Raw genomic sequence first — 25,517 nt, 5'->3', positions numbered from 1 at the left:
AGAAGAGGCAGGAGGAAGAAATGAAAATCATCAGAGAAAAATTTAATCCCCTCCCTCAGGCTCTACAAAAGCAAGTGAGTGAAAGAGGGATAGCCACGGCAGTCACCAAACTGGTGGTTTCTGCCCTTCTGGCCTTCCCAGTGCAGAGCAGCAGGGAGCAGGGTGATGCCTCTGAGTGCCATCCTGCTCTAGTGTGTATCACAGTCACTCAGAAGGACATTTCCTGGTGTGCTGAATCTCAGCTGCTGCCCTGGACAGTGGGACTTGTCCTTTGGCCTTTTGGCCAGCAGTCATCCAAATTGATTCCTGCTGGCCTGTTCCTGCTCTCCTTGTTTCTTGAGGTGTTTTTACAGGGGAATATGGTGACCCAGATGGAGGATTGAAACAAGCTGTCTGTATCCCTTGTAAATCTGTTCTTTCCTCACAGTCAGTGACTCTTGACTGACAGGGACAAGCTGTAGTCTCTGACTGCTTTGTTCTGTTTGACTCGAGGTGCAAGTGTTGACATCTCACCGGGCAGCCGGCAAAGACTTCCGGCAAATGAGTGGCACTGAAGAGCCCCGAGGCTGGCGTGAGGCACAGGAACTGTCCCCACCAAAGGTGCTACAGGTTGGGCATGACCTGAAGATGGTGCAGGAAAAGAAGACACAGTGGGGGGAGGACGAACACTTGAACAAGGAGCTGCACGTGTGTCTGAAGCCCTTGGAGGGGGAAAGGAATCCTTGAGTGGAAGTAGAATGGTCATTGTGGCAGTGATCCTTCAGAAAATCCATGAAAATGGACCATGAATCTGGCCATCCACTCAAGTAGAACTACCCTTTGGTTTTGACCCATCCAGTCTGAGAAGTGGACATCAGAAAAAACCCACTTAAGAGCCCTGCATGTTGCTGGCAGCACCTTCCTAAGGGCTTGCATTTGAAATGGAATCTCAGGCTAATCTCTGCCAGCCACCTTTCTGACATAAACTCATTTCTTGTCCCAGATCTACAAGGGCTTTGTCACCAAACCTGCTGCAGCAGCAGCATGGTCTAAAGGAGCCTTTGCTCTCCACCCTGAGAAGCGGAGCCGGGGCGGTTTGTTCATCTCCAGTGCTGACCCAGCTGCTGCTCAGCAACAGGAGATCAAGGATGACTCCCTGGAGCTACGGAGTACGTCTGCTGTATTTCTTGTCTGAGGAACAGTCTATTGTGTGCAGGTGCCAGCATAGCTGTACCAAATGTTTTTCCTGAGTTTGGTGTCCCAGGGACATTTAGAGACATTTCCCCACAGGAACTGCTGTAGAAAAGCAGTCTCTGTGCTGGCCACCTGTGCTGCAGAGCTGTCTGCCTGGTTGTTGTTGTTACCCAGCCGAACACAAAGGGTTCAAAGCTCCAGGCTCTGGGTCTGCCATTTGAATCTCCTGGAAGCTGGGATCTCTGCTTTAAAGTGAGCATCTTGCATTTTGTTTCCCTCAGGGAAAATAGTGAACATGGAAAATCCCGTGATGAAATACACGGAACTGGAATATATTGGCAGAGGGTGAGTTCAACCACAGTCACTTCTATATAACCATGGGCCAGGTGTTTTTCTGGTGGAATATCTATGCAGTGTGAAGTCAGAGCAGCTGCAAACAGACATCTATCCCCATGTTCAGACACTGGGGATAGATTGTCCCATCTCTCAGTGCTGCTCCGAATTTGTGAGTGTGCCCAAGAAGGCATTGTCAGACACACCTCCATGCTGCCAAGTTCCTGCCTACAGCAAGGAACAGGACCTGGAAGATCTCCTTGTCTCTCAAGTGTGGGACAGTTCTGTGTTAATTTCCTGAGCATTTTTGTATATCTCCAAATCATACAGCCACACTAATAAAAGGGGAAGAAACGTGCTTGCCTGAAACAGCAACCTACTCCCTGATAGCTGTCAGATAACAGTTCTCAGGAACATTTCTTTCCAAGAGATTGCAGAAGGAAATACTCCATGGTCAGGATAAAAACTGCACAGTTTAGAACCTGAAACCCAAGATGAAAGAAGGAGCTCTCCTTAGGAGCTGAGCAGTAAACAGCAACGCTTCAGGGACAGGCCCAGTGCCCATGCACTTGAGAGGAAAATGCATCATCTGCCTTCGGGCAGAACCCGCCTGCATCCAGCAGGTTTTAGGCATTTGCAGCAGAGATCTCCTCTGTGGGCTGGCTTTCACTGCAAGATCTAAATGTCTTCTCCTTTCTTTGCTGCTTTTTTGTTTCTAGGACTTTTGGAGATGTTTGCAGAGCACTTGACAATGCCACAGGAGAACAGGTAAATGTCAACATCTCCCGCAGGTCCTCTGGTGTGAGCAGCTGTGGCTGGAGTTTGAGTAGAGCTGTGCTGAAAAGGCGCAAGAAGCACAGACTGCTACCAGCCTGCAAAATACATTTGGGACAGTCTTTGTCCTTCTCAGCTGCCAGAAGGAAGGCAAGGAGGGCAGCAGTTCCTTTCAGAGAAGGATGTGCTCATTTGCTCTCCATTGCTAAAACAAAGGTGGTGCCTTTGAGCATCTCACTGCTCTTTGGGGCTACGGCTTCAGAGTCCTGAATTCTCACTTCTGCTTGCCAGCAAATGCATCTGAAAGTTACTGGTAGTTCCTTAGCCACCTGCAGTGCTGCACTGGAGAACTGCACGTAGGGAGAGATCTGCACGGCGTCCCTAAAAGCCCTAAGTCCTGCCCATAGCCCGAGATGTATCCAGAGTATTAAGGCATGGATTACTTCTTCTGAATCCCAGACAAAGCAGCAGGGAGTGTGCTCAGAGCTTTGTGGGTGATAGTTGAGACACCACAGTTACCAAGTGGACAAGGCAAAACCTCAGTGGCCACGTGTCCTGTAAGTGGCCTCCAAGGGAGCAGAGAAATGGGCTGTTGCAATGTCAGTTCCTAATTACTGCAATGCCCAGTCACAAGGCAGTTTGGCACAGCTGGGCTGTGGCATTGCAAAAGCACTCGCTCCATGTGCCTTGCGGTCTTGTGCCGCCAACTTCTCAAGTTACTGATTTTCAATGTCATTTTAGGTGGCCATAAAGAAAATAAATCTCCAAGAACTGAGGAAGAAGGAACTAAGAGTCTATGAACTCATGGTCATGAAGACAAATAAGAATCCCAATCTGGTCAACTATTTAGACAGGTGAGTTGTTGTGAATGTTTGTTTACATATTGCAAACATGCATGGTAAAATTCCACTTTGTTCACTGGCAGAAAATAGAGCTGTAATTATTGGTTAATTATTATTGCTCTGCTCATCTCCAGTGGATGGGAAGAGAGTGCATCTTGTCTGCATGAGTCTTCCCCGGTACACAGAGTTCTAAAATTATTCAAAAACCTGCATCTGTCATATCTTACTAAATCAATAGCCTGTAAGTTCACAGCCACCACATTGTTTTGGGGCTTGATTTTTTTCAAGAGTCCTCTTACGTCCAGATAAACTAACATGGATTTCCCTTGGATTGTGTCCCCTCTTTTCCATTGCTTTGCATGCCAGGAAGACTAGGTGCTTATTTCCAGAAACACACAGTTTGACAGGTTTTTGATCTGTTCCTAACCTGCAGTTTTTACTTGCTGGCTATTGAAGACATCTCCTTTTTTCACAGCTGTGCCTTTCTTCTTGAGACAGAATGCAAACAATGCACAGCCTAGAGGGAATGTCTATTCCTTTTATTCTGTCCTTGTCACAAAGGGACTTGGAAACAAGAATCAATCAAGAAAACAACCTAGCCATGCATGTCTATCTCCATGCTCTTGTTTCCTTCTTTCAGCTACCTTGTGGATGGGCAGCGCTGGCTGGTCATGGAGTACATGGACGGAGGCACTCTGAGCGATGTCATCAGCGAGACCCACCTGTCTGAAGACGAGATGGCAGCCATCAGTCGGGAGGTCAGCAATCCCACCTGTGCTGCCCAGGGCTTGGGCAGGATTGTCTGGGAAACAGGGCTCCAACCTGGAGTGATTTCATGTGCCAAGCTTTGTTTCTGTGTTGCTGGTATGCTATGGGCAAGTAAAAGCCTCTCAAGTGAAATGCCTGCCAGTGCCCCTGCACTCACCGTACTCAGTTCTTGTACTCATATCTCCTACTGTTGTATTCTCGCTCTGTCTCTTGTATTTGTATTTGCTGTTCTCCACCTTGCTTCCCTAAACTTTCATCTCGAGCCTGTCTGCACTGCATTCCTTGCCTGTAGAAGCAAATGTGCTTGTGGCAGCATTTGAAATGATCAGCAAAGAAAAAAGAGAGACTCATTTCTCTCAGTCCTCAACTGAAAAGGACACTAGTGCAGCCAAAATGCTCTTTGCTTCAGGAAGGTGACTGTTGTGATACTTCCAAGTCTGTGCTGAGGCCAGCAACAAAACCTTTGTCATGCAGCCTCCCACCCCAAAGTGATCCACTTCACACCAAAGGGAGGGACTTTTTCTTTCTTGGCAAAACCCCTCACTTGTCCTCTGCATGGAGAAAGCACATCCACAGCAGCAGCAGCCATGCTGGCTGGTTTGCAGGGGACAGTCTACAACAACAGCAGCTGCTGTTGCTCTTTCAAAAGCTGACATGCCTTTCCTTAGAAAGGTCCTGCTCTGCAAGTGGTGGAGCAGCAAGCTCTTCCTCGCAATGGCACTCTGTTCTGCCATTACTCACCATTCCCCTGCAGAGGGAATCTTTTAGAGCTGTTTCCTTTCTTGTATAATGAAATCACATCATTAATTTTTGCCCTCCTGTTTCTGTTTTCTCTCTCAGTGCCTGCAAGGCCTGGATTTTCTTCACTCGAACCACGTGATCCACCGAGATGTGAAGAGCAGCAACATCCTTCTCAGAACCGACGGCTCTGTCAAGCTGGGTCAGTGTATTCTTGGTCAGGTGCAGCATTCCAGGGACGTGGGCTGTGGGGCTGCTTTGAGTGACTGCCAGCTTCCCAAAATTGGTGTTGGTGGCAGTGCAGGGAACCCTGCCACAAACTGTGGGCACAGTTGCAACATGCACAGAAGTATGACAAGGAACAAGGAGTCAAGAGTGGCGTTGCTCTGTGTGTGTCCCTTCCAGAGGGAGGGAGCTGCAAATCTAAAGCTTCAGAAAAATAAAAGGCTGGAGGTAGTCTAAAAAATGAGGCTTTTTTTTTGAAGTGGCCAATTCCATATTTCCTTGTCTAAAGCCCTGAGGAAACAGAGCGTGGACAGTTCTCCAGGAGACTCAACAGCACATTCTTAGACTGAGAGTGGGGAATTCTTTGGCTTGATTTCCTAACTTGAGCTGGCTTTCATGGTATGTTTTTTTCTCCACAGCTGACTCTGGCCTCTTTGCTCAGCTCACCCCTGAGCAGAGTCGACGGAGCTCAGTGGCCGGCACTTCTGGGTGGATGGCGCCTGAAGTGGTGACAGGTCAACCATGTGGCCCCAAAGTGGACATATGGTCTCTTGGAATCGTGGGCATCGAAATGGTGGAACGAGAAGTTCCTTACTGGAATGAAACTCCTGTTTCGGTAAGGTGCAAATACTCACTGATCCCGCTTGTCTTTCTCACCTGTCCCATGGTCAGTGTGCCATTGGACAAAATCCCATTGCCATCTGCTGGCACCACTTCCACCAAGGTCCCCTTCTGAAAATGTCCCTGCAGCACATCAGCATCTGCTGTCGATTTGGTTGCATCAGAAGGGAAGTGGCAGTTCAGAAACCTAACCAGTTCAGAAACCTGCCATTTTGGCCTCCAGCCATGCCTGACACTTTTCACTTGCTTTTTGAACAATGTTGGAGCTCTGTCTCTGAAGAAAAGGAATTTTTCCGTGGAATGGTTGGATGTGTGATAAATATCCTTCAAAATAGAGATTGAATCTTCCTAGTTTCAATTTTAGAGAAAAAGAGAAAAGAAAAAAAGAAAATGGAAAAGGAAAAGGAAGAGAAAAGGGAAAAGAAAAAAAGAAAAAGTAAGAGAAAAATGGAAAGGAAGAGGAAAAGGAAGAGAAAATAAGAAAAAAAGGAAAAGGGAAAAAAAGAAAGAAAAAAAGAAAAAGAATAAAAAGAAAAAGGAGGAAAAACCACCAAAGCAATGCCCAAGCAAGTTCTGCTTGCTTTTCCCTTCATTTACCACAGCACATCAATTTTCCTCCAAACTGTAGCATCTTTTCCCAATCCTGTGGGTCTTCAAAACTTTCAGGCTTTCAAATCATCCATACATTGTTCAGTCTTGCGTGTGGGTGGCCTGGATAAGTTTAGGATGTGTTTTTCTCCGACTGCAGTTAGAATTGTACACTAAACTCTTGGCTGTTTCTGGGTACTTTAACAAGTTGATGAGCTTGCAGCCAGGTGCCCGGGGCTGGGATCCAATGTGGGCGGTTGACGCCGGTGCTGTGTTCCTTTACCACAGGAGCAGAGCCATCCCTGGCTTGCACAGCTCTAAGGACAGTGAGGACTCCAGCTCCCCACCATGTCCAGTGGCTGAGCTCAGCTGCAGAGAGACAGGATAAAACCCTCTTTGTGACCTTTGGGGGTGTGGGAAAAGCGAAGGAATTTTTCCTCTGGGTTGAAGAAGAAAGTAACAAAGTCTCTTTGGTCACCATCTATTTCAGTGCCACCAGCACAGAGCTGTCACTATTGTGGTGGGCATTTTCATGGAGACTCCCAGGCCTCCTTCCATTGTTATTTCAGTCTATTTTAGATGGATTCTGCATCTGCATTTTTTTCAAGAGGAGAAAAAAAAAACAAAAAACTTGATGATTTTTGTTTCATGGAAGCTGTGCTAAAGGGACCAACAAGCACTGCAAAGATTCCTTTCATGTAATAATCCTTGGAAATAGTATGGATAGAATAAACTCCCCCTTCCAAATAGCCTGTCAGGCTGGTGCAAATCCTCAGAGAAGCAAAACATGCTTTTGCTGATGTAGTTCCCACTAACTAGGTCAGTCAATGAAATCAGCTGCCAAGGCAAGATGTGCTGAATGTTGGAAAAGCTGTGGCTGCATCGGGGTTTGGGTTTTTGGTTGGTAAAGGAAAGTCATCTCTGGGTCTCTCCAGGGCAGTTTCTGCAGAGTGGAGCTTAAACAATGGGATCTGAGAGAGCACTTACAGATGGGAAAGAAGCAGCTGGAGCCTTATGTTTCCTTTTTCCCCAGCCTCAACTCCTGATAGACATACGAGGGACACCAAAGCTGCAGCAGCCCAACCGATTCTCGCCTTGCCTGCGTGACTTCCTGAGCTGCTGCCTGCTGAGAAACGAGGCACAGCGCTGGTCAGCCAAGGAGCTCCTGCAGGTAAAATGCAAAGGGGCTGCAGGTGAAAGAGTGTCTGAGGGATGGGCTCCTCCTCCACTGAGGTCCAAGGCATCAGATGAGCCCCCGTTCCTCCTCACCTCCACTCTTGGTGCTGTTCAAATGAAAACAGTGAAGAAACCTAGACTGGGCTGGCAGGGCCCTGTGAAGGTCATCTGGTCCAAGTGTCCTGCAATGAGCAGGGACATCTTCAAAGAGATCAGGTTGCTCAGAGCCCTTTCCCACCTGACCTGGAATACCTGCAGGCATGGGGCACCTACAAGCTCTTGGGACAATCTGTGCTGGTGTTGCACCATGCTCTGAGTAAACAAGTTCTTCCTTAGACCTACTCTTGATCCCCATTTTGTTTAAAAATATTTGCCCACATTCTATTGTTAAATGGCCATGTTAAAAAAGATGTCCCCCATTTTCTTCAAAGCCACTCTGAAGTCTTGGAAAGTGGCAATAAAGTCTCCCTGGGGCCTGTTCTTCACAAAGCTGAATAACTCCACCTCTCTCCGCATTTCCTGAGAGGACAGGTGCTCTGTTTTCTGGCTGTTTCTGGAACCCAAGGAAGCCAGTCCTGGCAGAGCAGTCTGGAGAGATTTGGCTGTGGGCAGGAGGGGCTGTGGGGGGCTCACTGTGAGCCTCTGAGGGGCCCTGGTTTCTGCCCCCCACCCCACCCTTAGAGGTTTCTGGCACGCAGACAGGGGCAGCTGAGAGGGACTTGTCCCAGCCCCATCTGCTGCCTGGCACGCTCAGGCAGAGGGGAACTGGCCCAGGCTTACTGCCAGGCTGTGTGGCAGAGAGGGAACTGCAGCAGCCAGCGCCACTCGGCTGGCCCTGCTGGGAAGGAAAGTGCCATCCAGCACAGGAGGGGCAGGGCATGCAAAGGTAGACACTGCTCTGTCTCCCTGTGGAAATTAGCACGGTGCCTGTCTCTCAAAGACAGGGACCTATGTGGCTCATTGGAGTTTCCTGAAAGGAAGAAACCCCAGGGACAGAAAGCACCATTTCTAGAGCACTGGCAGGGCAAAAATCCCAGCTAGATGGAGAAACCAGAATAAAGGGATAAGTGGGATTCTGGGCCAGGTTTGCCTGTGATGGCAAGGTCCTGCACATAAAAGATGGAGGTGCAGATGGTCCCATTGGTCCTCTTTCTGCATCTTTCTAGGAGCCAGAGGAATCCTCTGAAATACTGAGCTTGGAAAGTCACGGTTCATTGGTTTTTGTTGTTTTTTTTTCCTTTGGGCAGCATCCATTTGTAACACTTGCTGAGCCTGCGTCCTGCCTGGTGCCACTGATTGTTTCAGTGAAGAAGAGGAAGGAGACAAGAATGTGATAATCACATCAGGACCATTACCATTGACTTAGAGTAGGATTGTAGGTTAGGGTTGTGATTAGGGTTATGGTTAGGGTTAGGGTTAGGGTTAGGGTTAGGGTTAGGGTTATGATTAGGGTTAGGTTTAGGGTTAGGATTAGAGTTAAGGTTAGGGTTAGGGTTAGGGTTATGATTAGGGTAATGATTAGGGTTAGGGTTAGGGTTATGATTAGGGTTAGGTTTAGGGTTAGGATTAGAGTTAGGGTTAGGGTTAGGTTTATGATTAGGGTTATTATTAGGGTTATGATTAGGGTTATGATTAGGGTTATGATTAGGGTTAGGGTTAGGGTTATGATTAGGGTTAGGTTTAGGGTTACGATTAGGGTTAGGGTTAGGGTTAGGGTTAGGGTTAGGGGTTAGGGTTAGGGTTAGGGTTAGGGTTAGGGTTAGGTTAGGGTTAGGGTTAGGGTTAGGGTTAGGGTTAGGGGTTAGGGTTAGGGTTAGGGTTAGGGTTAGGGGTTAGGGTTAGGGTTAGGGTTAGGGTTAGGGTTAGGGTTTAGGGTTAGGGTTAGGGTTAGGGTTAGGGTTAGGGTTAGAGTTAGGGTTAGGGTTAGGGTTATGATTAGGGTTAGGGTTAGGGTTATGATTAGGGTTAGGTTTAGGGTTACGATTAGAGTTAGGATTAGGGTTAGGGTAAAGTTAGGGTAGGATTTTCTAATCGGACTTGGAACAATAGGATTGGAAATGAATAAAGTTTCTGAAACCACACTTCTCCTTGAAGATTCCCTTCTTTCTCACTCTGTGAATAACCTCGTGATTTTCTTATGAATTGTCAGTTGTTTCCAAAAGGTGGAAAGTGACACTTATGGAGTCTTTGGCACAGTGTGGAAGTGGGGAAAGCTCTTCTTCATTCATCTTCTCCAGACCACGCTGCCTTTGGAATACGGCCCACTGGTCTGTTTTTGCCCAGCTGTGGTACTTCTAGTTGAGGCAGAAAAGGCAATGGCATTAGCAGGAAAAACCAAAGGGGGAGTGGGGAAGCCAAACCATCCTGTGCTGATGCAGGCCTTCAGCTGTGACTCCAGAGCATTTGGGCGCCTGCCACTTGGATTTGTATCCCTAAGTGCAATGTCTCTGGCTGGAGGAGAGCCTTGCTCAGCTGAGAAAGCAGCAAGATCAGAGAGGGTGCTCTGAAAGGTCTCCTGCGGTGCAGAGCTGTCAGCGACTGTGAGGTGAGAGCGGGCCCGGCCTTGCCCGGGCTGGAGGCGCAGCAGAGCCCCGGCAGAGCCCGGAGCAGCCTGAGCCTCGGCAGAGGCAGGCTGCCAGGAGGCCCTTGTAGCTGCAGGAGGCAGCAGCCCGGCCCTGCGTGCCTCTTCCTGGTGTCATGAATGAGGTGCCATATGTCAAGTTCAATAAACTGCAAGATTTAAACTTTAGCAGCAATTTTAATTGAGGTATAAAAAAATATAAAATAATAATAAAATCAAATATAATGAAGTAGTTACAAATAGAAATTTGGCAGTGGTTCTGATAAAGCATAAGCAAAACCAACCGGGGGACGGGGGAGGACCTCTCACCCTGCCGCACGTACAAAAGGCAAAAGAATCCAAGCACAACTTTTATACTGTATGCTAATACATATTCATCAATAGTTCCTGTAAATCTCCTCCCAGTTTTGATTCTTGAAGTCTAAGTCACCATATTACACAGCGCATGTTCCTGTTGTTGCTTGGGGGTCTTCTGGACTCTTCAGGGATCTTCTTGGATGAAGGCCGATGGTCTTCCTGGCTGTCCTCTGAATAACCTGGCAGGTTGCGCATGCACATGGAGCTTGGTGTTACATAAGTAAGCATTATGTTCCTGTTTTGGGTTCTCTATCTGGAATTATATCAACTGCTTTGTCTTCAAGGCTGTTCTTGCCTAAGAAGAAGTTGCCTGGACTTTTATTTGTCTCAATGTCGATTCCACTCTTGGAAGTTTTCCCAGCTTTGTCCTTCCCAAGGCCGTTTGTGCTAAAATATCTCAATACTCCATCCTGGATCTTATGAACATCTGCGAACATCTGTTTTGTGATGCTAATGACATATCGCTTTCCCCTATTACTTTTTAACAAATATTTTCTGAAATATCAATATAGTTACAATTATTAGCACAAATCATCTTCATTTATCACATCTCTATCTGGCTGTGTTTGAAGGTAGAGGGTCAAAGCAAACTCCCTTGGTTCCTCCCTGAGCCCTGCCCAAGAGGAGGATGAAACCAGATGTGCCTGCACTAGAAGTTAGGGTAGCTTGTTTATTCAACAGTATAAAATCTGGGCCTTCTCACAGCAAAGTTGGCAGCCTGGCCTGAGGGTGGGCGAACCACATAGGAATTCCCCGTTACTGGGAGTGCTTCTCCAATCCTTTGGTGTGACAGGGCATCCCCAGCTGACGTGTGTGTCAGGACAATGGTCAAGTATTAGGGTAACTGGTGATGTGTCTTTCTTCATCCCTACAGGCAATCTTTTGTAGCAATAATCGGGTGCATTGCTTAGCTTATCCTTCTGTACTTCTTTGCTGCTTTGCCCTACAGGAAATGACACTTCTTCCTTAAGTTGGTGTGGGTGTCTTTGGTGCTGACCCTGCCAGCAAGCCATTCCCTTCAGAATTGGACTCGGTGAATCCCTTCCAACACAGAACACTCTGTGATTCTGTGATCACTTCTACAAAGTTTGCTCAGAATGACTTTCAGCTAAAACACTTGAAATTATTTGCTGAAATCAGAGTTGGTAGATAGTTCTTGATGGTAAACAATGGAGGGAGAGAACAGCTTCATGTGGTTTTTTGGGGCGTTGCCTCAATTTTGTGGGTTCCTCCCTCCATTTAGAGATATCGCACCTCCCTTTTGGGGGTCTCCACCCAGCGACTTTGGCTTCCACTCCTTCCACTTTGGGGCCCCCCTTGAATTTTGTGCACCCCATCCCCATGTTCCACCCATGCCCAGCGTCCCCAGTGTGCACTGAATGGCCAGCAAGGGACTGGGGAATGCTGGGACCCACAGTGATGTCAGCCATCCCTCCTGGTTACACACAGGACTCCTCGGCCCTTTTTGGGGTGCCCTGGAGTGCCAAGGCCACGGTGAGGAAATGTCTTTGCTGCCATGCTGTGCAGGATCTTGCTTGGCTCATTATGGCCTCATGTCCCCTGTGAAAAGAAGTGATACAGCACCAGCACCAATCTGTTTTCTCTCTAATTGGAAACAGCTATTCTGAAACAGTCTACAACAGCATTTCAGTTTACATAACACATTATGTTTCTTACTCCATCATGTCACACGATTAATTTGGGTGAACTAAGTTTTTTCCTAACCTATTTCTGTGTTTGAAAAAAAAAGACCTTGATATTAAGGACATATGAGTTTCCCTCATAGCATCAGGTATTACTCCTTTCCTATTAATGAAGTCTTTGAAGATATCCAGTTCATGCCACAAAACATCTTGATCTTTCTTGTTGCTGTCAGGGGTTAATGAATATATAAATCCAGCAAAGTTATTACACTTATTGCACAGTGCCTTTAAAGTACATTAACTGATGGCAACAGTTCTAATTGTTAATATTTATTGTACCTTGATTACGTAAGTCATTACAAGGTAAAGCGTTCCTCTGGCATTTTATTAACTAAAACTGCTTGCAAGTTAAGCATGCATACACTCACTGGTCTCATATGGTCTCAGGCTCTGCAGATTTCCAAATTACATCGCCCACATTAGTTCTTGCTGGATGACCAGGGCACTGTAGTATGGAGCCAACACACTTCCATACTCTTCCAAGGCATTTAAAGCAGAAAATATTGCACCTATCCTTTCAGATGCTATCTGCTAAGCCTCACAGTTGGCCAGTTCTCACAATTTTTAAACTAAGCCTCACAGTTGGCCAGTTCTCACAATTTTTAAACTAATCTCCCACTTCTTGTCTAATCTAGATAACACTTTATCTTTTGTTCTCATCTTAGATGCATGCTGCACACACTAGCTTTCTTTCTGGATCAGAAATTCACCCATTCCTTATCTTCTCCCTGCTCATTGTGAACAATTTTTGGTTTGGTTGAATTCATTTTTTTCCTGCTATCTTTTCCTTCTGGGCATCAGCTGTAGTTAACTTTTTTTTGCATTTGTACCAGTCCCAAGAAAACCTGGTGCAATGGTTTCTGACTTTCCCTGATAACAAAGCAAAAAATGTGAATTTCAGATGGCAAAACCCCCACATTTAAAAGACAAACTATGCTGTGCAGCAGAAAGTACAATTCCGCCTGATGCATCCCTGGTGGGAGGGGTATGTGGTGCCTCGAAAGTTGTGAAGAGAACAAGGAAGGAGGGCAAGGAGTGAGAGTTCTGTACTGCTGTGAGTAGCAAAATAGATTTGATATTTCTCAAAATAAATATTTAAAAGTTTGTATGTTTTCTGTTTAAGATTGGGGGTTTTAACTGTCAAGCCGTTGGGTATATTTCTCTTCTTATGCAAGTTAAATAAATCTTTCGTTTTTCAATATAATTTATATTGCACAATATAAATTTTCCATAATGCCCTGATTTCTAAATTCAAATAAGCATATACAAGACAGTCAATGCCAACGTTAATAACAATGCTGTAGCACTACTAGCTGCACTTAATCTCCAACATTGATATACCCAAAATCAGACATCTCTGAAAGATGAGCAGGAGACACCTGATTTCCAGAGATGCTGGACTTTCCGGAGTTTTCACCAAATCAACAGGACACCTAAGTTCTTGTGATCTCTGAAAGTCAAGTCTACCTCAAATCAGATGTTGAACAATAGAAAAAGAAAAGCACTGTAAACCTCTCCAAATTTACCTAGAAGTGGTTTTGCAGTAGAAAACAGCTGAAGTCACTGCATAAAAAGATGCCAAATGACCAAAATCAACTGACCAAAAAAATGGAAGAACTTCCTTCTAGATAACATTCAGCCCTAGCATTTTCAATTAATCTCTTTCAAAACCCACTAACAAAACAGTAAGTTAATTTGCAAGCAGAAGTTTTAATTTAATAATATTCCTTTGAGCAAGGTAGCCAGGGTGTGCAATGCAGAACTTTCTCAGCATCCAGAGCCCAACTGTCCAGAATACCATCTCTTTCAATTTCCTAAATACTACATCCAGCCCTTTTCACACACTTGCTAAAAAGTTCCCTGTTGCTCCATGAGGTTCTGGTTAATAGACATGTCAGTGTTATCCGAGTGACACTGTCACCCAGCACAGATGGGTTCTCTTGGGGATATTGGCAGAGTGAGGATAGCACTAAACCATAGGTACAATTCAAACTTTGTTTTCTTAACAGGATGTTATGATTGATACAGAAGAGAATTTATTATTAGAATGGCACAGGATTTCTACAAGCAGAGTCAACATAGTACAATCTGTAACTAGGACGGTAGGGAATTTATAATACAATTTAACTTATAATTTCTCATCACCTGAATCTCTGCAGCTCAGGTCAGATCCCAATCCATGGTTTTTGTATCAGTATTACAATGACAATCTCGAGGGGCTGGGGAGCCAGAAGTTGCAGGGGCTGCCTGGGAAGTCAGAGCAGGGCCTGGCAGCCAGGACCACCCAGCCATGGCAGCCAGATCAGCCCAGGGTATCAGACACTTCCCTGGGACAACAAAGGGCAGGCTGGGACACGGGACCAGGGTGGAGCTGGCTTGGCCACCAGGCACTCACATAACGTGACTCTGCACACGTATACCAAGCTACTCAGATGCAGGTATGCTCAGATCTGAATCTGTGCCTAGCCTATATAAAGCATGCCCAGGTAATATAAGGGCTAAATAGAAGTAATTTCCTATGTAAACCTACTTTTTCTTTTTTTTTTTTTTTTTTTTTTTGGGAAATGAAATTAAAAACATAATTTATTTTCTATAATGCAACTTACAAACCACATATTTTTTGATGTTGCTATAAGATAGATGGGAGAGTTAGGTATTCTAATTGCTGCCACTGCTTAGGTATTCAGACTGAAGATCTTTATGGGCACTATGATTAAAAGCAATGCCTGATGATGTCAAAGGAGAGATTATACCATGTTTCAGTTGGCTTCAGATAAAGACCATCTTTGTTTACTGACCTTCATTGTAAAAAGATTTTTAAGATTTTAAAGATTTTAAGTAACAGACATATAATGTGAGTTCAAATTAATGTTATATAAAACATCACTGTGTACAGCAAACTGCATCTGCTGCCAACAGAGTAATGGTTTAGCTAGGAAATTGCTAGGTTAAATTCTCATCAAAATCTTGTGTCTGAAGTCAGTGTATTACCCTCTTCACATTAGTTTGTTTAGATCCACTTCTCATCACAGATCTATGATTTAAAGCTCCATCTAGAAATATAAGTCTTGTGCAGCCTTTGCTGTGGAATTCTTAGCAAGTAGAGCTGTTTGAAAACTCTTACAACAGTATATTCAAAAGAATTTTTTTTTTCAATCTAGGATTAAAATACTTTAGAGAGAATATTAGTTTTTAGATAGAATATTAATGCCTCTTTTGAGAAGCTTCCTAATAATTTTTCACCTTTATAAATGCTCAACCACCTTGTAAAACTGTTCTGAAAAGTGTACTTTTTTGTCATGATGATGATTAATAGAAATGAGAACAGATTTGCCCCTTTTTCCAAAAATATCCTAAACTGCTCTCCTACTCAGACAGGTTCCAATTCCTGGATCTTAGATAAGGATCCACATTTTGGATACAGAAAGTTAGAAGTTCATTTCCTCATTTCTTGTATATACATGTAAACAAAGATATTGAATAGTCCCACTATTTTTTTGCCAAAGTATGTTATTTGAAGCTGTATTTCTGTTAACAAAATACCACTTTGGTCAAAAAAAGTGGGGGCACATGTCAAGATAAATGGTCTTTTTGTAGACTGTGACTAGGAAGTAACCTCAAAACCTTTTGCTGCAAGCTACTGATGACTGCGATAGGTAAATCTGTTCTGTGCTCCAGAAAATTTCTGCAACATAGGTTTTGTTTTCATCAAAATATTTCAGTGAAACAGTATTCTAGTAGGAAATTTAGGAAATTACATTCTGGATAAATTAATCTCCCTAGGGAGCACATCAGTTCCCGTTTCAGCAAAGACACAAGCACATGAATGACGGGGATGAAATCCTTCTGCCTTCAGTCTTCTCCTAAGCTCACAAGACATGGGATCCCTGCAGTTTTCATGCTGCCTTGATAACATGTTGTAGACACAGAAAGATCTGCTAGCACAGGATCATTCAACTCTCCCTCCTGTCCTCTGTCATTTGCTCACCCTGGAAACTAGAGTTTCTCAATTTAGGAGTGAGGAGTAGTGGAGAAAGCTGTGGGAAGACCTGGGGCATATCTGACCCTGTTGGGAATCACGCTCTTCCCAGCCTTCGTCCTGGAGTCGTTGCTGAACTCTCTGGATGCCTTGAGGGCACTGAAGGGTTGCGGCTCAGTTCAGTTCAGCAGTGATGTGGGAAATGGATTTGTAGAGACAAAGACCAAGTTCTGCACTGTGGCAAGTGAGCACCTGAGAGAGGTTGTTTTACAGGGACAGAACTGATCAAAAGGCTTTTTCCTTGATGTCTCAAAAATCAATAAGAACTGAAGTAAGGGAAGTGGAAAAGACAGAGAAGTAAGGAATGATGTGTCAGTAGATGATAGGAGAGGTTCCAGAAATGGGGCAGAGGCAATCACCCGCATCAGCAGCCAAAGGTCTGGGGAACTATCAATGGATCAGTGTATCCAGGAGTGTGCAGTAGAGCAAGAAATGCCCATTTTCACTGCAGTTAATTTATTAAACAAATATCTCTCAATAGAATTTGACATCAGTCTTACTTCCCTAAATGTGTATAAATACTTATATAAATAACTTAATATAAGTTAATACTTATATAAATAACTTACTTCATGGGAACATTAATGATCACAGCAGCCAACAGCTGTCTGCTTACAAATTTACTATAATGCTTAAACCCCTACATACTGGAATTCTTTTTTTTTTTTTTTTTTTCAAATAATCAAGGAACTGAAAAGAGAACTAAATCTTGTGCTCTTTCATTAACTTGGTCTTGAAGAATTGGCTCACCAGTGATCCTTGCATCATATTTAAACAGCTAAGAAGTCTTACAGCACTTAAAATCTTTAAAAAATCCCAAACAAACAAAAACCAGAAAGACTAATTATTTTGCAGCCAAACCTGACAAAATCTAACACAGTACAGAATTGATAATACTGTTTCACTAACTTCCTTTGCAGTTCTTTTTCTGGTAGAACTGGCATCTTTTGTGGAACATAAGAGTGTTTACAAGAGAGAAAATGTTCTGCAAACTGAAAAGAAGTCAGCAGAAGTGCCTCTAGGGAGGGTAAAATAAGAATACCTAATTGTATTTAAACGTGCAGATGTATTTTTGCATAAAACTGTGCTGCTTCTTAATTCCTCTTATAAAAAATACATGGGTACTTGGACATACGTTAATACGAGGAAATCATTCTTATTCCAGGGGTTATTTGTTTTGAGTCAACATTAGCCAGAAGGTATTTCTGAGGCCAATCATGAAAACGGAATTTTTAAATCCTTACAGATTGTTATTTTTAATATGAAAAACCACAGCTAGTGATTTTTATTAAGAGAATACGTATAAAGAATAAAACCTCCATGTCTAAGAGCCTGGGTAAGCACAATTCTTTGCTTATTCATATGCTGAGTGCAGACTGCAACTCAGTATTTAGCAGGGCTGCAGGAGGCAGTGCGTGCCTGACCACACTCTCCTCTTTTTTCACCCTTCTAATAGCATTGGACAGTCAAAAAAGCAGTGAAGAAGAAAGGCATGTATTAAGGAATTTGTTATGCAGGATGCACTCAGGCTTGACGCCAGTCTCAGCCATGTAGATGAGACTTAACCCAACAGTTAGTTATCTCTGTGCCCTGCTGTATTTACAGGATTGCAAACTGAGAGCAGAATTGAACCTGAGGAATCATTTTTCAGAATCATGGGGCTTTTTGTCTATAGGAAGGCAAGATGATGCTGTTAAGAGGCAAAAACTGTTAAGAGATCTGGGTTCATAATTAAAGATTTCTGATGTGACTCTTTCAAATTAGTTATGAACTCTCATTTTTTACTCTTGATACCAAGGATGATAAGAGGAATGCTCATCTTATTCAGCTGAAGTGTTTAATTTTCCATAATAACTGTGATGTGCTTTGTGGTGGCAGTACTGAATGTCACAGAAACAGCTATGAGGACCTAGCATTATGTACTTTGATTGAAGATACACAGTCAGATAGCTGAACTGAAAACTGAAAAAAAATTTAAAAATAACCTTAGAACAGATCAATTGTTCCGCTCCAGTGTGATCTCTCAGTGCAGAATTATGCTGAAGTTAGTCTTGTAAAAGCTTTGGTAGAGGTCGCTTAAGAGCTGTTTTTCAGTCAGCTGCATCAGTGAGTGTTTATCTTCTATTTATTTAATTGCTCACTTCAGTTCACAACTGAGGATGTTTGTTCAAACGGAGGAGTAGTTTGTTCTTCTTCCAAGTACTCTCCTTCTGACCGATGATGTTTCCAAAGCAGCAGCCTTCAATCCCGAGCCCTGTGTCAAGCCCAAGAGGATTGGGTTTAGTTTCTACCTCGTGTCCTCAGCGTGGAGTCAAAGGACAGCAGGAAAAGACGATCCAAAACCAAGGGCAAGTAACACTTTACAGAGTGAGGAGGCCGAGGGCCGAGATGACCCTCGCCACAGCTACGTTTAATACCATGAATTAAAGCACGTAATTTATGACCGGACAGGGCACCAGTGCCACGTTTTGGCCACAGCCATACACATACCTCGGTACTAGGCAGGCTTGGCCCTACCGTCGGGAAAAGAGCCAATTTCCTTCCCTTCGGGCCGACGGGGCTGTGGGTGACTCCACGCAGGCCCCGCCCGCCGCCAGCGTCGCCCCTCGGGCCGAGCAGCTGCGGCCCCCGATCCGTGTGGGGCCGTGTGGGGCCGTGTCGGGGCCATGTCGCGACACAGGCGGGTTCTGCGGCGGCAGCCCGGCGGGGCTGCGGGGGACTGGGCTGCCGGCGCCGCGGGGCGCGCCCGGGCCGAGGCCCTCAGGGAGGTCGGCGTGGACGAGGTGGTGGAAATGGCGGTGCAGCTCGCCCTGGAGCGGTTCCGGAGCGGGGACGAGGCGGGTGCGCGGCACAGCCCGGCCCGGGGGCAGCCTGCGGCTGTTGGGAGGGCGCTGGCAGCGGGTCAGGGAGGGGATCCTGCCCCTCTGCCCGGCCCTAGTGAGGCACGGCTGGGGTGCTGTGTCCGGCTCTGGGCTCCCCAGCACAGAGACAGGGAGCCACTGCAGGGGTCCGGCAGAGACCACCGAGATGAGATGAGAGGTCTGGAGCATCTCTTATCAGGAGAGGTGTGGGAGTTGGTCCTGTTAAGCCTAGAGGAGACCGAGAGGGGATCTCACTAATGCATACGAAGATCTTCAAGATGAGTCCCAGGAAGGCGGTGCAGAATTTCTGGTGGCAGGACAAGGAGCCGTGGCCATAACTTAAAACACAAGAAGTTCCACCTGAACATGAGGGAGAACCTCTTTCCTTTGAGAGTGGCAGAGCACTGAAACTGCTGCCCAGGGAAAGCGCTGAGTTTGCCCCTCTGGAGACATCCCAAACCCTAGATGTGTTCCTCTGTCAGCTGCTCCAGGTGACCCCTGCAGGGGGTTGCACTGGCTGGTCTCCCTTCCAATCCTAGCAATTCTGTGGTTCTGTAACACTGAGTTGTCAAGATTAGTGCCTGTTGCATTGTTACTGTTTTCTCATTATTATTTATCATTCTAGAGATGGAATTTCCTTCTAGCTTCACTAGTACTGAAAGAGCATTTGTTCACCGTCTCTGTCAGTCTCTTGGACTGGTATCTAAAAGCAAAGGGTAAGTCAGGGTACAATTTTCAGTTTTTTGGTGCAGACCAATAGAATTTCAAGACTAATGATAACCTGACTGATGTTTTCAACATACTCAACTGTGTTGCAAGGAATAGTATTAGAGAAAAAAGTGTAAAAGAGAAATGAGCATCTGTGTTCATTGCTGTATGCATGCTTGGAAAAGCTTGTGACATGCCTTTTGGGACAGCTTGCTTTTATACTTTGTGGATTTAATGGCTCCATTAAAAAAGCTTCTCACTGTGATTTCTGGTTTTTTTTTCCCAAAGATTTTGCATAGCATCTCCTACCTTGACAGATCAAAGTCAACCTAGAGCAGGTTCCTTTTTCCTAAAATATGTTTTCTTCTCCCGCCGACAGAAAAGGAGCCAATCGCTACCTGACTGTAAGGAAGAAGGATGTATCAGAGGCACACGCAGGCATGACTTGTGGCTTGGCTCTCCGTACGAAACACGCTGTTCGGAGTCTGATTCAGCGCTTTCCCGTCACAAATAAGGAAGGCACGGAACTCCTGCCAAGGACAGAGCGAGGAAATGCCTGTGCTGTTGAATCTGGTACGTTGGGCGTGTGTTGTGCTTTGGACTTGTCCATCGCCACCACTTGGAAAAACCACCTGCAGCCCAAAGACAAAAGAAACCTCTTTCTGTTCTGTCCCCTCTCGTGTCCTAACAGACACCTTCTTGCAAACGCATTAATTTTCCTTACTTTTAAGGTCTTTTGGAACTGGTGCTGTGAGGAACTTGGGAAGTCATATCATGCACATGGTGATGTCCACCTTGTGTTGTGTTACTTTAGAATCTTTGAGGCAGTTCCAGCCAAACCTTTTTGGAAGCACATTTTGAAATGTGGCTCCATAAAAGTTCTGTGAGGTGGGATTGAAGAGTCAGTGTTCCCCTGCTGCTGTAAGAGCACCCATATGAGAAAATGAAGTTGTCTGTTCTGCTTGTAGAAATTAATGTCCTTGATAAATGAAGAATTTTAATTTTTATTTCTTCATCTCTACAAAATAGATTTGGTCCTGAAGAGACTACTGTCCAGACTTCTTGATTTCTTGAATATGGAAGAGTTCACTGAAAGACAAACTTCTGATAAAATGTTGGGTTTTTTTTTTTAAAAAAAGCAAGGTTTTAATCTAGATTATTGCTTTAGCAGCTACAAGTGGAAGAGTTACAGTGTGTTTCTGTGTGCAGAGATGGGTGTAGTGAACAGAAAACACTTGTACCAATATGCCTTGTTTAATGGCATGGTTCTGATAGGTGGTGTCTGTTCCTGAAGTGTTTCCTTTGCTGTTATTTCCAATAGTTTCAGTTGTTTAATAGGATTGTTTAATGAACAGAGGGAAGCTATAATGCAAGGACTGAAATGCAATGTCTTAGGAATGTAAGGGAGAAGTTAATGAGCAGTGTAATATTTGCCTTTCTCCGCATCTCAAGAATGTATTTTTAGTTCTCCCGATCTCTTAGTCTGTGTTTGTCTTGGTACAAGAGAGCTTGAAATTTAGTATATGAATCTGTTACTGACATTAAATATGTATAATTGAGTTTACAGCAAGCTTTTCATTCTTCTGGAAGATAATTCTCAAGGAATTAGAGAGTAGCACTTGCAATGATGGATGTGAAGTAGCTGCCTCAGAAGATGTGCCCGTTTGTTGGCTACTTATGCACTGCTTTGTAACACATCACACTGCTGTGTGGGGGCCAGGACTCTTGATACAGCATGCTTGCATTAGTATGATTTCAGGCAAAGGCGTGGAATAGCTTCAAGGCTTACCCCTGGAAGTGTGTATTTCTAGGGAGAACTGCAGGTGTGAAATGTGGGCGCAGATACAAGGGCCACCAAAATCCACCGGGCTGTGTTCTCTGGTTTAGTTTCTGTTTCTCCTTTTGCTCTTTGTGGGCTTTTTTGACTTGGAGCAATGCTCTGGAAGAGTCTGGTTTTGTTCAAAATAGCTATGAAAGTAATAACTGTTTTGAAAGATATTTATTTCAAGCACTGCAGGAGGACATGTTGCTATAAATATGACTTCTAAATGTGTGATGGGTTTGTCACTTTACCCACAGGGATGCATCAAAAGTCAGCAATGTTAATTTTTCAGTACAGTTTTTGAGCAGTGTTTTTCTGTGACCTTCCTCTGTACCTGCATAAATAAACTTTTACCTTGTCTTCACAGAAAACAAAGAAGTAAACAAGATAACTTTTCGACTTAATGATGGTATCCCCCAGGTCCCAGTGGAAAGAGGGGAATCAGAGTTTGATTCCTTCAGGCAGTCACTACCAGTTCTTGAAAAACAGGAAGAAATTGTCCAAATAATAAAGGACAATAAAATTGTTCTGATCATAGGAGAGACTGGATCAGGAAAAACTACGCAAGTATGTTTCTTTAATTAAATAAAAACTAGAACAGTATTTATGACAATTGTGTAATATTTGTGATATGGGATATTTTGATGCTATTTTAAGGCTTTTCTTTTCCTGTATGATTGAAAATCTTGTTCCAATTCACTTTCTTGCTTTTAAAACACTAAGCCAGTAGATAGGTACTAAAAGCAAAAATGATTCCTCACAATTTTCTGGTTGATACAATTTTTTCATTAAAACAATACAAAATATTGAAGGGAAAGTGATGTTTGTATAGGCCTTTTTCTTCTAAGGTAGTTCTGTTCTTAGTACCCAGAATATTTCTTGTGTTAAAATGAGAGATTATCTACAGGAGTTTTTTTTTAGATTTCTCTGAAGCAGGAGGGAGACACTGCAAGTTTTTTCTTTAAAAAAAGCCTAAAGAGTTTATACGTAGAAATTTATTTTCCACTACTTCAGGTATGCTTGCCATGATAATCCTAATGAAAAGTCTTTTGCAATGTGTAATACTGAGATGCAGTTAAATTGTTTCCCTGTGCTCACAAAGCTGTGACTGTCTCAAAAAGTAAATTTGAACCACTTCTTTACAGATTCCTCAATTTATCCTTGATGACTGCTACAAGAATGGAACTGCCTGTCGTGTGTTCTGTACTCAGCCCAGACGTTTAGCAGCTGTTGCTGTGGCTGAAAGAGTGGCAGCAGAATGAAGAGAGAAGATTGGCCAGACAATTGGTTACCAGATCCGGTTAGAAAGCAGGTACTAATGGTATTTCTGAGTGCCAGTTGATCTTGTGTTGGTCTTGTGCATCTTGTGCACAGGTAAACTACAGTGTGTTTGGGTTGCAGCCTCCCAGGTGGGATATGTTACTGCAGGTAAGGAATACGTAAGAGGGAAAAGGATGGCTTTCTTGCTGTGTTTTGCAGTTTCATGTAGTAGGTTGTCTTATAGAACTGAATCTCAGGTATTTTCTGTTGACTTCTTCTGCGGAGTGTATGCAAGGAAATCTTTGTCTGATTTTCAGATCAAGTCTACACTTTCTTTTTTATTTTTTTTTCTTCCCCCCTCTCTACTTGTAACAAGTGTGGATCCAAAAGTTCCGCAAGCTTTGAAGGTAGGTGTGAAGACCAGCATGCTCTAAGAAATGTTATGTAGTGTGAGTTGATAGGAGTCATAAAAGGGAAAACAACAAAATTGGAAAGCAACTGATGAAGATGAGCATTATTGATCAGTCTAGTTTGGGCTAAATTTACTCTTCTTCAGCTTCTGTGTTTAAAACATGAAGTGAAGTAAAAGTAGAGATTTCAGTATCACTTGATGAATTTGTCTGTAAAGCAGAGCATGAATGGATTGTGTGGGGTTTTTACATCTTTGCACTGTGTAGCCAAATGACATTTCAGGGAAGGGCCAGCAGTTGGGATATGAGTGACCAGAAGATGGCAAAAGGTTGTGTTGCTTGAGTGAACAAAGATAACACACAGCTGATGAAAATGAATGCGCTTGAACAACAAAGCCGCAGTAAGAATTCAAATGTGTGTACGAAAGCTCACAAGGATATAAAGAGATTAGAAGAGCTGGTGAAGATGTATCACAAATAAGCTGGATAATTAATATATGGAAGTACTATGCTGGCAGAAGAAGAGCAAAGTCAGGTGAAAATGGAAGAATTGCTGGAAGCAGTGCAGGAAATCCAGCTTGAGAGGAATCAATACAATTGCTGCAGAGAAACACTAAAAGGGAGAAATAACAATATTTTGAGCTGTGGACAAAAAAAAAATCTGGAATGGAGATGTTTAGAGGTGTTTATAGTAAGACAGAAGTATAATTTTTAAGGTTTTCTTTTAGGATGGCAGTACCAGAGGGAGTAGTGACAATTGCTGTTTTTTATTGGGACAGCTTCTCTCAGTATAGAATTGTAACATTTCAGTAGTTTGACCTTCTGAAGGAGCAGAGGATCAAGCAGATGACTTTGTGATTTAGGCAGCTGTACTGTATTGTGTCCTCAAGGCAAGGCTTTGGGAGCTGTGGGGAGGCTTCTGTGAGGAGGTGCCAGAAGCCTCTCCCGTGTGTGACAGAGCCGGTGCCAGCCAAGACAGACCTGCCTGTGGCCGAGGCTGAGCCCATCTGTGATGGTGGCAGTGCCTCTGGGACAGTGGGGAACAGGGGAGGAAAACCTGCACAACAGAGGCAGCAGTTCAAGAAGAGCAGTGAGAGCATGCAGAATTTCTTCATGCTTCTCTTTTACTTCCTTATTTATTAAAATCTGAATCTTATTTTTTCAATTAATCTGTTGTCCAAAGTTTTGGGGCGCAAGCACTACAAATTGTTAGGAAATGTGTGGGAAAAGGCACCGGTTAAAAACAAGTGGTGTGCAGGAGTCTTTTGGGGAGAGAAGTGTAATTCCTCTTGTGGTCAGCAGCTGCTTTAATTTTTGATCCCTGGAAAGCTAGCTGCCTTTAAATGGTGCAAAGCCCCTGAGCTGTCTGTGTGATGTGTTCCATAGGGTTTCTCCAAAGACACTGGTAACATTCTGCACTAATGACATGCTCCTTGGCACGCTGATGGCAGGAGACAGCACCCTCTCCACCGTGACCCATGTTATTGTGGTGAGCATCCTGTGGTCTTTCATATGGGGTGGGGCAATATGTATAGCCTTGGAAAATGAGGTCCTCATTTGTTTTATTTAGATTTGCTGAGCACTTTAGGTGTTTTTGTTTGGTAGAAGATGAATCAGCTTCAGAGACTTTCTGAGTCCTTAGAGTAGCATGATTGTTTTGTGGAGTTTGGTGTTTTTCTGCGTGTTTGTGTTTTTTCCTGTAAAAATAGTTTATTTTCATGGCAATGATTAATTGTGGAATCAGGAGGAGTGGAGAAAGACAGAAGTGTAAATTTTTCGGAACTTCCCCTGTCAGCAGCAAATCCTTAGGGAGGCTTACATGGATGTGGTTCAATGTGATTGTCTCAGAATTTCTGTTACCATTTGTTTTAGCATTACCAGGTTTTCAGTCCATTTGTTTGCCCAGAGTTTTCTAGATAATGTGGAGTCTAATGGCTAACAAATTATTCAGATGTGTTCATTTATGAGTATGCTAATATTCCTATTGTGGAATTTAATAAGGAAGGGGAACTAGAATGCTTATGGCAAGATTGAAGTCCTGAAGATTAAAAGATAAGTTTAGGTGCCTGCCTGTTTATCAAAGTTAAAAAGGCATGAGAATGATCTATACATTCTTGATGTCAGCCTACAAGCCTTGTATTTTGAGTCCTTGTTTCCTTCATTCATAATAGAAATCAAAACAGAAGAATGACAAAGATGATGAATCAGTTAGGTGCCTTAATTTATAGGCTTTGTGTGGCTTTGACTTGTCTAAGCAATCTGTCTGTTTTTTCTGATTATGTGGTGTCATCCATTTCTTTAAATGCTCATCAGTGGTGAAGTGAGAATTTATGAAAATAAGATTTGTAGGATTTGTGGTTTGGGGCGTTTTCTTGAAATTTGGCTTTAAATACAAAATCAGAGAGGTCTCAGATATTCACTTTAGCCTCTAAAGTTAAGGTGCGTACAGCTTCAGCATGGCAAGGCACTCAGCGCTGATAAAAACTTTTTGAAGTGGTTTTTTTTTTTTCCTTATGGATAGTTTTAAAATAAAACCCT

The 25,517-nt window shown here is 43.8% G+C and overlaps 1 protein-coding gene across 1 annotated transcript in view; it reads left to right on the top strand.

Moving 5' to 3' along the window:
• Positions 1-3,084: 3,084 nt before the first annotated feature.
• LOC128822502 (serine/threonine-protein kinase PAK 3-like) overlaps positions 3,085-25,517 on the top strand; it is a 132,675-nt gene continuing 110,242 nt past the window's right edge. Inside the window, exons 1-4 of the mRNA XM_054004216.1 lie at positions 3,085-3,134; positions 3,763-3,880; positions 4,731-4,830; positions 5,273-5,469. Of these exons, the coding sequence (XP_053860191.1) occupies positions 3,085-3,134; positions 3,763-3,880; positions 4,731-4,830; positions 5,273-5,469 (465 nt within the window). The remainder of the gene's footprint in view (positions 3,135-3,762; positions 3,881-4,730; positions 4,831-5,272; positions 5,470-25,517) is intronic.

This window comes from Vidua macroura, chromosome Z (assembly GCF_024509145.1).
Source record: "Vidua macroura isolate BioBank_ID:100142 chromosome Z, ASM2450914v1, whole genome shotgun sequence".
Classification (NCBI taxonomy): domain Eukaryota; kingdom Metazoa; phylum Chordata; class Aves; order Passeriformes; family Viduidae; genus Vidua; species Vidua macroura.
Note: the sequence above shows the minus strand (reverse complement) of the source record. Positions and strands in the feature narration are given on the sequence as shown.